General features: G+C 45.6%; 1 protein-coding gene across 2 annotated transcripts in view; it reads right to left on the bottom strand.

The window, feature by feature from the left end:
• The window catches only part of DPF2 (double PHD fingers 2), an 85,776-nt gene that overhangs the window by 4,912 nt on the left and 64,478 nt on the right, over positions 1-16,386 (bottom strand). The window contains exon 7 of one of the 2 annotated variants that reach the window (XM_073554520.1): positions 3,634-3,675. The exons of the other annotated variant lie outside the window; for it this stretch is intronic. Coding sequence (XP_073410621.1) covers positions 3,634-3,675 — 42 coding nt within the window. The remainder of the gene's footprint in view (positions 1-3,633; positions 3,676-16,386) is intronic. 2 annotated transcript variants of the gene reach the window in all.

Below are 16,386 nucleotides of genomic sequence, written 5' to 3'. Positions count from 1 at the left end.
CAACAGATAAATCAGCAAAAAAAGAGAGGTAGGGAAACTGACCGCTAGACTTCCACAAATAGTATAAGGCAGATAAAAGGTTAATACGAAACAGCAAAGCATGGGTGGACTGGCAGATAAGCAGCAAGGCTGTAATCTACGACCATGATACACAACAATCGCAGCTCCTGCGCAGTGAAGGTCTGCCTTTACTAACCATGTTACATACTTCAATGAAAGACATTGAAAAGAGGGAGGCGTCATCAACTGCACTGCTGAGTCAATAGCAGGATAAAATCAGATATTATAAGGCTTATTTTACATGAAGCGCGAGCTACCAGCGATACCAGTGTGATGGCCACTCTGCAGAGATGTATGTAGTTATAACTGACACCTCTGCAGGTACCTCTCAGCTTCAGCAGAGCTCAGAGAGCTGCAAAAAATGTGTTTGCAAGAAACTTAATTTCTCTTGTTTCTTGTTCTGTGTTAGTTACTTGTCTCATGCTGGTAACTTCTCCTTCATGTAAAATAAGCTCTGGAGGCAGAGTTACCTTCTGGGCAACGTCCTCCCCATAGCCTGGAAGAGGTCTTTTAAATACAAGAAAAACGTGGATTTCTCTGGAATAAGAGATCAGATTGCAGATATCAGGTAGCATTGTATTCACCTTCCTATGCCCTGAATGCCCATATAGATGGCTTAGGAGGGGTGATCCTACTGACAGGAAAGTGGACACCAAATGCAGTAACATACCTAAACAGCAGGTAGTCACACTTTGGGTCCAGTGACTGATCCAGTCTTAGTGTTTTGACTGTAATGGTGACTTCCTGTTGACTGTGCACATCACCGCTGTAGCCAATCACTAAAGTTCAGCAGCTTGTACGGTCTACCTCTGCACACAAAATGCAGTCCACAGCAGAGGGAAGCAATTTCTGGAGCCAGGTACAGCGAGTACCTGCTGTTTGTTACTTTAGGCATTGCACAGCATTTGGGGGGGGTCCATTTTCCTGAACGTGTACAACACTTTTGAAGCTATAATCACATGCCCAGTAATGATCCATTTTCCTTTACTTTCATTACTGGACATGTGAACAAAGACTTCGCCTCATTCACCACACTAGTGCTGCAATATGCTGCCGATTTTCCACAGGAAAATCTTCAGCAGGAAATCCTACTGCAAGAGACTGAAATTCATATTAAATCCTCCTTTAAAACAACACACCATCTTTCAAGGCTTCCAAAACAGTCTAATCATCTATGCCCCCCAACAACTAGTATTTACCACAACAAAAAGTTAAAAGTACACAAGTCACCTGTACTGTACACAAGTCACCTGTACTGGTACATGTAATGGGCGAGATGACACCGGAATCCAAGCCAGAACTGTATATGAGACTCCATAACAAAAGCTAACATGGGGCTTCACACTCAAACCTTACAATGGGAACTTACAGAGAAGTACAGACCATGAATAGGTAGGAATCTTAGATTAACTCTCTTACAAAAATCAAACCAAATCCACAAAACTAAGTTATAGCACAATTGCGGTCACTCTCTGTCATATTTGCCTACAGTACAAAGCAATAAAAGCAGGAGCTGACTGCTCTGTCCCTTCTGGGAAGAAAGGAACTACCCGCAACAAAAATTGCTAAACCAAGCACAAAAGAAGAAGACCTATATCTGTCTTATTAGTAGGCCCCCATACACAGAATAAGGTCTGCCATCTAATATAGTGCATCTATAGAGGTAAGATAAGTAGACCGGACATGATGATCCGATATCGCTTGTAGACCGGTGGGCGAGGGGTCTGCCTGCTGGAACCCACATTAATCAGAAAAAAGGGCACTTTTAACTCTGTTTGAAAGTAGCAGCAGCGTGCATGTCCAACCTCCGCACCATTCATTCCCTATGGAGCTGCCAGAAAAAGCCAAGTTCACGGCTCAATAGCCCCATAAGGAATGAATGGTGCAGCGGTCCGGAATGCACACTGCTGCTCTTTCCTAAAAGGAATAAAGTATCCCCATTAGGCCAGGGTCACACTTGCGAGTGCAATGAGTCTCTCGCCTCAATACTCGGCACTGCCACCGGCGGTTCGGGCCGGAGCGTTCAGCTGCATAGAAAGACATGCAGCCGCACACTCCGGTCCGGAATGTCGGCGGCAGTGCCGAGTATTGAGGAGAGTTTCTTGCATTGCCCTCGTAAGTGTGACCCGGCCTTAGTGAGGGTCTCAACATATAGATATTGGTGGTGGTCTGGCCACCATCACCTATCCCATGCAGAGGTGATATCCAGAAAACTGCTTTGAGTCTAACAAAAAAAAAAAGCTCAGTATAATAAAGGCTAATTCCTCTAGGAAGGGTAAGAACCTGAGCACGGTAGTGTCAGAGTGTCTTAAGCGAGCCGATAATCGTGTATGAGTTTATGTTAGCATATTGGCCTACTAGCAATCGCCCCTTGAGAAAAATGTCTCATTCTTCAAAAGATATGATCATTCATACTGACATTAAGATCATCATTATTGGCAGCATATCGTCCTGTGCAAGCAGGAAATGCACTGACGATTAGGTTTTATTCACACATCAGTATTTGTAGGTCAAAACCCAGAAGTGTCTCCAAAATACAGAACAGGTGTGAATTTTTCAATTACAGTTTTCCTGTTCTTTGCATGCCAAAACCAGGAGAACACTGATGCAAAATACTGACATGGAAATCAGCACTTACGATGATGCTCTGTGTGCACAGAACGATTTTAATAATCACTGTGAGCTTAGGATACTGGTCGGCCATGCTTGTATATAGCGGTCCGACGACCGATTTACCAGTCGCGTTTGGCTTGTCTGAATAGTCCCTTAATGACCACATATGTTGGTGAGATGCTCAATCATGTAGAGTGGAGAATGAGATTTTGGTTTTAGTTAAGGTGATTAATACTTTATAAAAGGATCAAATTATATGAACGAAAAATAAATCCATGTGTGCATTTCACAAAATGAACTAAGGTAGGTACAGAGCCTCACCAGAAGCAGACTGTGCAACAATAGTGGTTTATGTGAACCAAAGAAGTGAAAACGATCGAGGATTGACACTTGGGCGGGGGAGTCTTGCATTTTACTTTGGCAATGGCTACAAAACATAAGTAATTGAAAGAAACTTGCAACATGGACTACAAAGGGTATTCATTTGCACAGCAGGCATTAGTCGGAATTGTCACAAATTGTCCTCATGTGAACATGTCTGAACAGACTATTGATCGATTGTATGGGCTTAAAATGCTAATAATGTTGTGTATAGTAACAGAGGAGAGAGAAATGCAGACTAGGCTTACAAAGCAGATACAAAGCCAGGCTTCTTATTTATCAGGTCAAGTTACTGAGCAGGAAACTCAAGAATATAGTAAGGACACACCAGGACATTTATCTAGCACAACAGCTTAAGCACAGTGACCATCCCAAAGTTACAAGAAGGCAAAAGGGCAAGACAAAAGCATACTAAGAAAATGGGGTATGAAAGAGACAGATGGGCACAAGTTACAGACACCACCATAACGGCGACTAGCATGACTGAGAAGAGAAAGCATGCTAAGCTGCAACGCCAAGGAAGACGGGCAGAGAGGGGAAGATGGCAGACTAGAGCCACAAGCGAGCAAGTTTAACTACCTCTTTCGGAGAATTTCGAAGTTTGCTTTAGTTTGTAACTGTCTGAAACAAGGAAAGAAAGAAATAGAGAGAAAGGGGTGAGTATGCTATCTACACAAAGAGCAGAAAGAGCACCTGAAGCAAAAGGCTTTACTTTTTTTTTTAAAATTGGGAGTGCAAATTGAAAAGAAAGAAAAAAAAAAACACGCTGTGATCTTAAGAGTGAAAAATTTGCAAATTCTTAACTCAGTGCAGCTTTGATTTTGTTCCCAAACAGGAATGAGCTCAAAAGTGGTGTATAATGCTGGAATCACACATGCAGGAGCGGATACAACACAGATGTATTTCCCCTAGGTTGGGTGCCCACGATCCAGAACTAGCAGCGCTTTGGTCGCAGCGTATGTCTGCCGAGTCCAAAGCGCTGCCGTCTACTGAACGCCAGTGAATCAGCATGTGTTCAATGCACTGCGCAGATTCACTGCATTCAATACATTTCTATTGATGTAATTTCTCTGGTGGAGACTAGTGTCTCTGCAAGAGAAATTGACATGCTGTGGTCCGGAGAGACACACCACATGTCAGTCTCTGCGGGTGTCTGGATGCATAGTGGACACTGGATTTCTAGAAATCCCATCCACTATGCTGTAACAGCTGAACACTGCGGGTTCGACGCTGCATAAATACGCAGCGTCAAACCCGTAACAGTTCCTGATCGTGGGCATGTACCCTTATACTTCCAGCTTTGGCTCAAAAAAAAAAAAAACCCATTTGAAAACTGCATGCGTGATGCCTTAAAGAAATTTTTCCTTCTAAATTGTGACTTGTAAGAAAAAGGGCATCAAAACTGCACTGCATACTCTAGACCTTTAAGAAAATCTGTCTCAAGGGGAAAATGGCTCCATAATAAGCTGCTATGTCCTCCAAAGCCAATTGCATCTTGCAATTATTTCACATCCAGGCTATTTTTTTATTTTTTTTTTGCTTGTGCAGAATACCAGCTCCCAGATTAAAAGGGTTCTCTGGGGCAGCTCACATTTGCAGCGGGCGGTGCCTACGTCAATTTGACAGACGTTTGCAAAAATCGTCAGCATCCATCATCAGTGCCCAACGCAGAAGTGAACGGTGCCGGAGAAACCCTGTGAGCGGTGGCTCTTTTAGGAGAACATTGGCCATTTATGCATCATGTGAGGACAGCCTGTCATGTAAAGTCCCTCTCCTGTGACAGATTCTCTACATTATCCACAGATATAAAAGGACATACTTAAATTTACAAAAATAAACACAAAAATGACAAATGCAAAATATAACTTCGAATTAGGAGTTCAACGTTCTGCAAGTTAGATTCTCATTTCTAAAAAAACGCTTATTATTTCTTAGCTACAAAGTGGCAAAGTATTACATTTAGACATAGACCTACATATCCAAGTCCAGGAATATCACGTCTGATTCTATTAATAAATCATTTTCTGCTGATATTTCCAAATTACAGACATAAGCCAAGAAATGATTTGCCATGAAATTCAATTAGTCACAGGTACATTACATTTTTTTTTTTTTTTTTATATATAGAACTTTAGCAAATATTTGTACTGAGAAATGGAAACCAACAGAAATTATCTGCTAAGTGGAAACTTGCATCTGAATGTGTCTGGATTATGTGAAACATTCCTGTATTGTAGAGACCAATGTTGTGCTCACACAGGCAGAAGAGAAGGTATCCTGGGTGCCATTTTTCATTGTGACAACCATTGGTTAATATGTGGCCATCTCTGCATGCAAACCAAAGTAGGAATGTATTTGTATGCTTGATTGTGCATTTATTAGCAGGGATCTCAGTTGTCACCCAATGCTCGATGTCACCAATGTAAATTGCAAACTCTCTTTAGAGGGAGAGTCAGCAAAAAATGACTATTCAAACAAAGCACAGGCGCTCCGTGTACCCTTGCACCAAATTGTCCACGAAGGGGGAGAGAACAGATGGAAAGGGTTTGAGAGAAAAGATGGGGGGACGACGACAGTTGGAACACAAGTGGGAAGGTGGACTGAACTGCTTGGCCATGCCAAGGGTGCATTGAGCACCTCTGCTTGGCTTGAACTGTCAGTTTGTGCTGGCAGATTCCCTTTGCAAGTATACCCTTGTTCAAATACATATTTAGACATTGTGTACCTTCAGTAAGAGATTATATTTCCTATATGGTACATGGTGCAAGTTTACAGCTAGAAACTGCATAGAATGCAACCATTAAGCATACTTAATTCTACGTTCTTGATTGCAAAGTTAAATGGAACTGGTTGGCACATTTTTAAATAAGTAGTGGCATATTTCTGTAGGCGCTGGATCACCAATAAAAATTATACCTCCTTTAGAGAGATCTGACACGCCAATCATGAGAAATCTAGCATAGAAGCCATATGCCAATAAGAGTGAAAGTGCACTGGTGGTGTGTGAAATCACATTGGCTGTACGCCCCCAGTGCCCTTCCAGCTTTATTTGCAAAAGACTTACGGCTTTTATGTTCAATTTCTCATGACTGGCACATTGGATCTCTATAAAAATAGGTCTTTATTTTGGGACAAGGCCTTCATAGATATGCCACTTCCGATAAAAAAAAAATAAAAAATAATTTGTAATGACAGGTTCCTTTTAGAGGCCTCCTGTCAACACAGATGTTCATCTATTACTAATTACAACTGCGACTGAAAGAAAAAAAAAAATGAAGATACTAATAGTCCAGATGCAAAAAGATATCAAAGTTATAACATGCGGAGCCGCGGGTGTACGAGGTGGACGGAGCGGAGCCGCGGGTGTACGAGGTGGACGGAGCGGAGCCGCGGGTGTACGAGGTGGACGGAGCGGAGCCGCGGGTGTACGAGGTGGACGGAGCGGAGACGCGGGTGTACGAGGTGGACGGAGCGGAGCCGCGAGTGTACGAGGTGGACGGAGCGGAGCCGCGGGTGTACGAGGCGTATTAAGTTTGAAAGGAATGCGGCCCGCCAGCTCAAGTTTTTTTTTTTTTTTTTTTTATGTGCGGCCCATTTACTGAGCCGAGTTTGAGACCCCTGGTCTAAGGGCTTAGCCCTAGTCAGTTTTATTATGCACAATTTGTTAAGTGCACACTGCTACTGTGCATTTAGCCTAACATGTCAGAAGTTAGGTTGGCTTTTTTTTTGCCGTTTTTCCTACACTGGGTCCCCTATAGTGAAGGGACTTCTGGGCATCCTCCCTGAATATGGACACTGTTGGTTGCACACGTAGTGTATACCCAGTTACCAAATGGCTGCAATGAACAGTGAAAAAATTTAGAGGTCTGAATACTTTCCTTTGAGTTGAGTTCCTTTGAGCTGAGAGGTCTTCTATAGAAAGGACTTGATTTGTAAAGGCAGACACCTATCAGTTTAAACACAGCTGGACTCCAGTGAAGGAGTAGAACCATCTAAAGGAGGATCACAAGGAAACGGATAGCATGTGACTAAAGGCCCCGTTACACATAACGATGTCCCAGCGATCCCACCAACGATCCAACATGGATGGGATCGCTGGGACATAGTTAGCCCCTCCAGCGATCACCACAAGCAAGCAAGCTGGTTTCCAATGTAAACATTGGGTATCTAGGAGCCGCACAGCTCTTAGCTACCCGCTGTTTACCCTGGAAGCCAGCGTCGCTGATCGCAAGTCTCTCGCTTCCACACGCAGCGATTGGCGCTGGCCAGCGGGAGACCAACGATCAAAAAATGGCCCAGGACGATCAATCACGACCAGCGATACCGAGCAGGGGGGCCGGTCGCTGATCGCCGTCACACACACAGCAATCTCGCTGGCGACATCGCTGTGTGTGACGGGGCCTTTAAATAGGAGTGTCTGAGCAAAGGGTCTGAATACTTATGACCATGTGATGTTTGAGTTTTTCTTTAATAAATTTGCAAAAAAATTTCTACATTTCCATTTTTTTTTCAGTCAAGATGGAGTGCAGAGTGTGCACTAATGAGAAAAAAAATTAATTTTTAAAAATTTACCAAATGGCTGCAATGAAACAGAGTGAAAAATTTAAAGGAGTATGAATACTTTCTGTTCCCACTGTATATCATCATATACTTGAGTAATAAAGATTCATCTGTTTTTATGTTAATTTGATCTCCTGGAATATTACCACAATTTAAATCATTGAATGCAGATTTTTTTTTTCATTAAAAGTGGTGACGGCAAACATATTTCAAATATAATGAACTTGTGCTTTGCATATTTCGACTTGAACAATTCCCCGTCATAATATCTTAATTGTGGATGCATTTTTCAGAATCCAGCAGGAAGTGACAAATTAAATTATTTGGATACAGCCGATGAGACGGTACAAACACGCTGAGCGCGCTTGTAATTGCTTCTTTGTATTTGGCAATTTGCAGTCTTCTCTCAGCTCGGTGTGACAGATTTTTATGCAGCTGCATGCAGTAACACAGATGGTGCCCTCTGCTTCGCAGCTGCTGTGGCGGTGTTGTATGTTGGGGAATGGATGTCTGAGCACAAATATTCAATGCATTCTTTCATGCATTCTTTCTTTCTTTTCATTGATATACCTTATTCACCTGCATATGACTGAGAAATGAGGAGATGCAAAACTTAACACTAAATCTGGCAGATCACATGAGTTTGGGGGGGCAAGTTTCATCATAAACAATGGCTGCTTATTAGTATAATGTCAGATGACGGGAAGCAGCGCAGCTTAGGCCATGTTCACATGACTTTTTTTGCTTATAAGACAATTGCCTGGGTGCCCCGATAGAGCTGTAAACTTAGCTGGTCTCAGGATATTGGATCCGAACAGACAGATCGGTCTCCAGATCTTGCAGCACTCTACTCTTCTCACTACAGGGGGTGATAGGCCTCATAGGCTGAATGACAGGTGGCCAATTTCTGGTGAAGCAGGACACAAAGACAAGTGTGGGAGGGAAATGGAACAGCTTCCCCTTAGTTTCCTCTAGTGAATAGGGGGAGGAGAACCCTAATCTGGAGGTGCGGTAAGAATATATATGGTGAAGACATACACCAATCAGATATGACATGAAGACCACTAACCGATGAAGGGAGTAACAGAATCACCAATGACACCTGCCAAGAAGTTGAATACATTACTGACCAAGAGAGTCAATTTGCAGGGGGGAATAAGAAATGAGGTGTAAAAATGTTAAAGTTTGCCAAAATTGTGACACGTAAAAAAAACGTGTACTCACCATAAAATTTTTCTACGAGCCAATCATTGGGGGACACAGGAGGCTGACACTAAATACAAATAAAGTTAGCTCCTCCTCTGCAGTATACACCCTCATGCTGGCTCCCAGAGAACCAGTTCAATGCAAAAGCAGTAGGAGATCAATAATATAGAATAGTACAACATGTGAAATTACAGAACAAGCACAAAGCGATGAGGCTAACAGGGTTGGTGCTGTGTCCCCCAATGATTGACTGGGAGAAAGTTTTTACAGCGAGTACACAAAAAAATCCCTTTTTCTCCTTTGCCTCATTGAGGGACACAGGACCATGGGACATCCCAAAGCAGTTCCTGTGTGGGGAACAACATAACAGATCAAGGCCCGCAGCCTGCAGAATTCGCCTGCCGAGACTCGCATCAGCGGAAGTCTGGGTGTGAATATTATAGTACTTCGAGAATGTATGCAGACTGGACCAAGTCGCAGCCTTGCAGACAAGCTCTGCCGTTACCTGATGCCAAATGGCCCAAGAATCCCCCTCCCATCAACTGAGTGGAGTGTGCCCTGATCCCTGCTGGTATATGCTGCCCTCTGATGCGGTAGGAATCCTGGATGGCAGAACGAATCAACCTGGCAATCATGGCCTTTGAAGCAGCTAAACCCTTCCTTTGACCCTCAGGAAGCATGAATAAAACGTCCGACCTACGGAGGAACACCGTCCTCGAGATGTACCGTCTCAGAGCTCTTACTACTTCCAGAGTGTGAAGGGCCTGTTCCACTCTGTGGACTGGTGCCAGACAAAACAAGGGAAGAACAATGTCCTTGTTAAGAAGGAAGGACGAGACCACCTCGGGCAAAAAAGGAAGGGCACGGTCGGAGAACTTTGTCCTGATGGAAGATAAGAAAAAGGCGCCTGATAGGACAGAGCGGCTAGCTACGCAACTCGCCTGATTGACGTGACCGCAAAAAGAAAGGCAACCTTCCATGACAGGAAGGTCAGGGAGACATCCTGAAGTGGTTCAAAAGGAGTCTCCTGTATGACCCCCCCCCCAAGATCATGTTAAGGTCCCAAGGATCTAACGGCCTGCGATAGGGAGGTACCACATGTGCAACTCCTTGCATGAGTCTTTACTTGCTGTTTTGTCACAATCCTATGCTGGAATAAGGCCGAGATCTGGCCTTAGAGGGAACAGAGCACCAGGCCTGTGTCCAGACCGGTCTGAAAGAAATCCAAAAATGATGGGATTGGAAAAAGCGAGGGGGGAGAGCACCCGTGATCTTCACACCATGCAAAAAAGGTTTTCCAGGTAAGGTGATAGATGCGTACTGACGCAGGCTTACAAGCACTAATAATTGTAGAAACGACCTGTTGTGAGAATCCAGCCTGGGTCAGAACCCAGAATTCCATGGCCAAGCTGTTAAAACACAGAGGCCCCGAGTTCTGGTGACAAATCAGACTCTGGGAGAGCAGATCTGGATGATCCGGCAATCGCCAGGAAACGTCAGTGACGAGACGCACCAACTCCGCGAATCACCCCCTGCGTGACTAGTCCGGAGCAAGCAGAATTACAGAAACACCTTCTGCCTTGATCTTCCTGACGACCTTCGGAAGCACCGGAAAGAAATAAGGAAGACGGAACTAGGACCACATAGTAAGGCTAGTTTCACACTAGCGTATAGCAGAGCTGCGACTTCCTCTGAAACTCCGCCCACTGGCGCACCTCCTCCGTTCAGCTCCACCTACGTTAGCATGCAGCCTGCGTACCCCATCTTTAGCATTGGGTACGCAGGCCATACCGATTTATGCGGATGCCTCTGCGTGCGTCGTTTTGACGGTGCGGCGACCGCAACAAAATGCAACTCGTGTTCAGCGCAGGTTGCCGCACCGTCAAAACGACATATACGGAGGCATCTGCATACATCAGCATGGCCTGCATACCCAATGCTAAAGATAATGTACGCAGGCGGAGCTGAACGGAGGTGGTGTAGCAGTGGGCGGAGCTTCACGGAGGAAATCCGCATTCCTCCGCATCACTGCCATACGATAGTGTGGAACTAGCCTAACCAGTGCATCCACTCCGATGGCTCTTGGATCTCGAGACCGAGCTATTTAGTCGGGCACCTTGGCATTCAGTCTAGATGCCATCAGACCCACATCCAGGATCCCCCAGCGAAGACAGGTCTGTTGGAAAACTTCCGGATGAAGTTCCCACTCCCCGGAGAGACCCTGATGGCTTAGGAAGTCTGCCACCCAGTTTTCTACGCCTGGGATGTGCACTGCTGAAATCAGAGTGATTCCTCTATGTCCATCGGAAAATGTGAGCAACCTCGGCCATGGCCGCCCTGCTACAGGTACCCCCTTGATGACTGATGTACTGTGGCGTTATCCGATTGAATTTGGATGGGATGACCCACCAGGAGATAATGGAACTGCTGCAGGGCTAGCCGTATCGCTCGGATCTCCAGGACATTGATCGGGAGCCTGGATTCCCGAGTTGACCAACGCCCATGAGCAGTGTGGTGACGAAAAACTGCATCCAAGTCCAGAACACTGGCATTGGTAGTCACCACTAGCCTTTTAACCAGGAGAAAGGATTTCCCCTGGTTGAGCGAGGAGTTCAGAGTCAACCATCTGATGGCCTGTCTGACCCGCAGAGACAAGCGGCATCGGCGGTCGAGAGAGAATGGGTTCCTGTCCCAAGCCGCCAGAAGCGCATGCTGCAGGGGGCAGAGATGCAGTTGAGCGAAGGGGACTGCTTCCATTGCCGCCACCATTTTTCCCAGAACCCTCATGGCAAACCGGATGGAATGAGGGGACGAGTGACAAAGTTGAAGGGCTACGGCCTTGTCACGAGGGAGAATTACTAACCCTCAGGATGTGTCCAGGATGATCACCCATACAAAAAAATAAATAAATAAATAATAGATCTGCTGGGATAGAGGAACTGGAGAAGACTTGCTTAAGTTGATCAGCCAGCCCAGGCGAGAAAGGGAAGACAGCCCCTTGATTAGAAGGTCGTCCATGTAGAGGAGAACGACCACGCCCCAAGAGTGCAAGATTGACATGACGGCCGCCATGACCTTTGTGAACACTCGGAGTGGTAGCGAGGCTGAAGGGCAAAGCCGTGAACTGAAAATGCTGTTCGCGAATGGCGAAGTGCAGGAATTTCTGGTGAAGGGGAAAAACAAATAAATAAAAATCGGAATGTAGAGGCAAGCATTCTGAATGTTGATGCATGCTAGAAACTCCCCTTTCTCCATTGAGGTAATGGCCGAACGGAGAGACTCCATCCGAAAATGGCGGACCTTGACAAACTTGTTTAGTAGATTGAGGTCCAGGATGGGGCTTACTTTTCTGTCCTTTTTTGGAACGAGAAACAGATTCAAGTAGAACCCCTCTAACATCTTGTTTTCAGGGACCGGCACAATGACTCCATCTTGACGCAGTGAATCTGACTCGAGAAAAAGCTCTTGCTCTCAATTTTGGAGAAGGGAAAAGAAAGAACAGTGTTGCGGGACGAGAGGAAAAATTTATATTGTATCCAGAGGACACCAGGTCTCTGACCCATTGGTCGAGGACACCTGAAAGCAAGACCTTACAAAACAGAAGGAGTCCGCCTACCTTGTTGGTGCCGACCGAATACCGCCAGGAGTCATTGGGCGGAAAATCTTTGGGACCTAGATCCCTTTGATCTAGGCTGTTTTGGACGACCCTTCCACTGCTGGTTGGGTCTATAGGAAAACTGATTCTTTGTTCCTGTGTGGGGAACGCCCCAATTCAGAAGAGGTAGTGGACCAGTCAGAATTGGTACGAAAGGACATGGAGTTATTGCTGACGTTTAAAAGGGACGCCCAAGCCTTTGTTGGGGAAACAATTTCCTCTTCCCTCCTGTAGCATCCGAAATAAGCTGATCCGACTTCTCACCGAATAAGCGGCCACTCTGGTAAGGGAGGCATGTCAGACTTTTTGGACGCAGAGTCCGCTTTCCATTCTCTGAGCCATAATGACCTTCTGATCGTAATGGCATTTGCTGCTGACAGCGTCGCACAGCTAGCTGCATCCGAAGAGCCGTGAACCACATTGTCTCCCGTTCGAGAAGGTTACTGTTGTGAATCGAAGTAGTCAAGGTCTCCACCCAGGAGACAATTGCTTTAGCTACCCATGCCGCAGCAGAAGGGCAGAGCGTTGAACCCAAGGCCTCAAAGACAGAACAAGCCAAAACTTTTTTATGACGGTCCGTGGGATTTTTAATTGATGACCCATACGGCAGGGATAGAAGAGTTTTAGAAGTCAGGCGGGATACTGGTGGGTCTACCACAGGAGATTCAGCCCAATCTTTCCTCAGATCAGCTGAAAAAGGATACCGCGCTCAAGGCTTCTGCCCAGTGAATCGGGACGCTCCCTGTGCCGATCACCTATAGTCCAAAACTCCGGGTGAATGGCAAACGTTCTGTGAGGGCGTTTAGTCCTTTTGAAGGACACTGTGGGTTCCAGAGCAGAACCAGAGTTCTGGTTGATGGCCTCAATAAGCGAATCCAACCTTTTCTGGAAATCTGCCAAGTCCAGATCCAAACATCCGAATCAAAACCAGAATCATGGCTATAAAAATTTTTACATGGGCGCTACCCACCTAAAAGGAGAAAAAGTCAAACTCAGATGCAGCTGGTGAAATAACAGGACTGTGTCTGTTCCTGTTGGAAAACTGGACTAGAATTATAATTGTACAATTCACGGCGCTATACTGAGAAGATATGATGGTGCTGGTTGCAAATTGACAATAGTAGTATTGATACTCACTTTTTGGTGGAATGGATGTAGAATATTCTGTGAGGGTTATATTTTCCTCAGCTAGCAAATAATGGATGTAGAATATTCTGTGAGGATTATATTCCTCAGCTAGCGAGTAGTACTGGTGGAGTAATAATATTAGTATTAATAACAGTACACCGTGTGTAAATTGCACAGTGTGTAAGTTGCACACTATAAAAGTACCACAACTGCTGTACTTACTGGTCCCTCTGGGTGGCTTATAATCCCTTTTATGTTGACCTTATATACTTACCAGCAGTGAGACATGTATATCCCAATAGGTTTTATACCAAGGTGGCTGGCGAGGTATAGTAGAATAGTTATTATAAATGTGCCTGATTAAAATTGGAGTGCTATACTGCCGTTTGGCTGGCACTTTCGTGTCTGCAGTGAGGATATGAAATGAGGCAGTCACTGTCCAATAGACCAATGTAAGCAGTATGCTGGAGCACCAAGTATAAAAGTATGTCCACTGTGTTAAAAGCAATAGTAGTAAACTGGGCAGACAGTCCTTAATTTATAGGACTTTTGTGCGCTTACTTGTGAAGCTTCTTGCTGATATCAGCAGGATGGGAGCGTTGTTCACCAGTGAAGATGCCGGGCAGTACAGCATGTGGAGAGGAGAGCGGGTGAATGCCAGCACCTCACGCGCTCCGGCTGGAAGTGGTGCTGAGGACGTGACGGAATCGAGGGGCTGAGCTTCTGTGACGTCACAGCAGAGGCAAGGACGGGTGCGTGAGCGGCACAAACCGACGCGTTTCGAGGGTGTCTCCCCTCTTCGTCAAAATCAGAATCATGTCCGCTACACACCTCTGGTGAGGGAGTGCGAAAAGCGGAGCTTACAGACTCCAAGGCACATGATGGCTCGGGAGATAAACTACGGATCCATTTTCTAGACGCCTGCACGTTTCTAGAATGCTTGTGGCCCCTGCTAGCCGACCGCTCCCTTGTAGGCAGGGCTGTGGAGTCGGAGACCATTTTGGTGGAGTCGATGTCATGGAAATTGAGGAGTCTGAGGTTTGGCTTACTACATATCATTACTACATTACATTAGTGATATCATATCACTTATAACAGCCCTGCGCAGCAGTCCCTTACCCGGATCTTTGTCCAGACCGTGTCCCCTGTTGATTAGCGCTGTCCTCAGCGTTCAATGTCCGGCAGAGAAAAGGCCGCTTCCAGATGCCAGTTTGTGTCCGGAAAACGGCATGAGAGGAAAGAAAGATGAACGCCCCCCCAAGAGTACAGAGGTGCTTCTCGTCCTGAACGAAAGCGCCGGGTTCGTTGCTGCAGAAAATAACGGATCCCCGGTACCCGCATCCCGGACCGCCTGTTTGAAGCCCTCCAGTCCCAGCACTTACCCGGAGAAGCTGCTGGGTGCAGAGAAAACGCACTTGTATCCCACAGGTACAGTAGGGCCTTCTGCTGTTGCTGCCGGTTTCTTTGGACGGTGCAGGGAACCCTCAAATAAACCATCCCTTTAATGGTGGAGGGATCATCCGCCTCCTTGCATCATCCGCTTAACAATGGTAATGCAGTGGGGGCTGCACGGATGCCAACAAAAAGTGCCTTTGTACATCCAAGGGGTTTGATCACCTAGTATGGACAGGGCTGATTGCCCGGCACTAGACCTGGCAGCAGAAGAGGGTACATGGACGCGATACTCCATGTGCTCGTCTGATGATTGTGTGGGGAGATCGGTGTCCTTTAAGGGACCAGTCGCCCCTAAAATCAGCCCAGGCATGGCGTCCCACATCACAGTAGGGGGTAAGTGGAGGTGACACTGCACGCACCTGTTCATGGTTTGGAGAGATCGGAGCATTGAAAGGATCAGCCGCCCCTTCATCCGAAGAAAAATTAAAAATGGGTTAAAAATTGGAAAAAAAAAATTTTGGTCTGAAGACCAGACTCGTGTGCCTCCTACAGACACTAAGCATAAACTGGTTCTCTGGGAGGAGCTAACTTTATTTGTATTAACTTCGTGTCAGCCTCCTAGAGGCAGCAGCATACACCCATGGTACTGTGTCCCCCAATGAGACGAAGGAAAAAAAATAAATAATCAAGAGTGCTACAGGCATGCTGTCTTTAGCAAAAAAAAAAAAAAGTGAATGCAGGCTTTGCTAGAAAGACATTTCACAACTTGCACCTTTCCCAGCGTGATGAAGCACACGGCAAAATGTTGCAAGTTGTTGACGTTTGCCTCCATTTTTTTCCCGGATCTCTATCCGATAAAGTGGTTATTCCAGCACGCCCTTCACTTCTTTTGTGGCCAGGTATCTGTAGACATGATGTTACCAGCACTTGTCATCTCACAATTCGGAGGTGAACAGCGCTGGAATAACCATTTAAGCATATTAGGATGTGCTTGAAAAATAAGTCCAATCCATGGATGAATTTGTAAATATGTATATATTGTTTTTCTCAGAAATACCAAGTCTTTAAATGGGATTTTCAAGGGCTGAAAAGAAAAGTCTGCGGTTGTATGAGGCTTACATTCTGGAGGTAACATGCCGACTATACTCTCCTCCACTTCTCTATAGGACATTAACAAATGAGCAGGAGAATCTAGTCCGTATGTGACCGCCAGTATGTAAACCACATGCACGCGGTCACGTGACCAGTCTCTCGTGCTGTGTATGCAGGACTATCATGAGTGTGCTCATTGTACCTGATCACGATTCTGCAGTCCACGGTTACAGAGTGATGGCAGATTTCATTCATTTCCGCTGGAAAACCCCTTTAAGACTCAAATGAACAACAAA

This window comes from Dendrobates tinctorius, unplaced genomic scaffold (genome assembly GCF_039654945.1).
Source record: "Dendrobates tinctorius isolate UK_male_01 unplaced genomic scaffold, ASM3965494v1 ptg000211l, whole genome shotgun sequence".
In the NCBI taxonomy this organism is placed as follows: Eukaryota; Metazoa; Chordata; class Amphibia; order Anura; family Dendrobatidae; genus Dendrobates; species Dendrobates tinctorius.
This window is presented reverse-complemented; position numbering and strand designations above follow the sequence as displayed.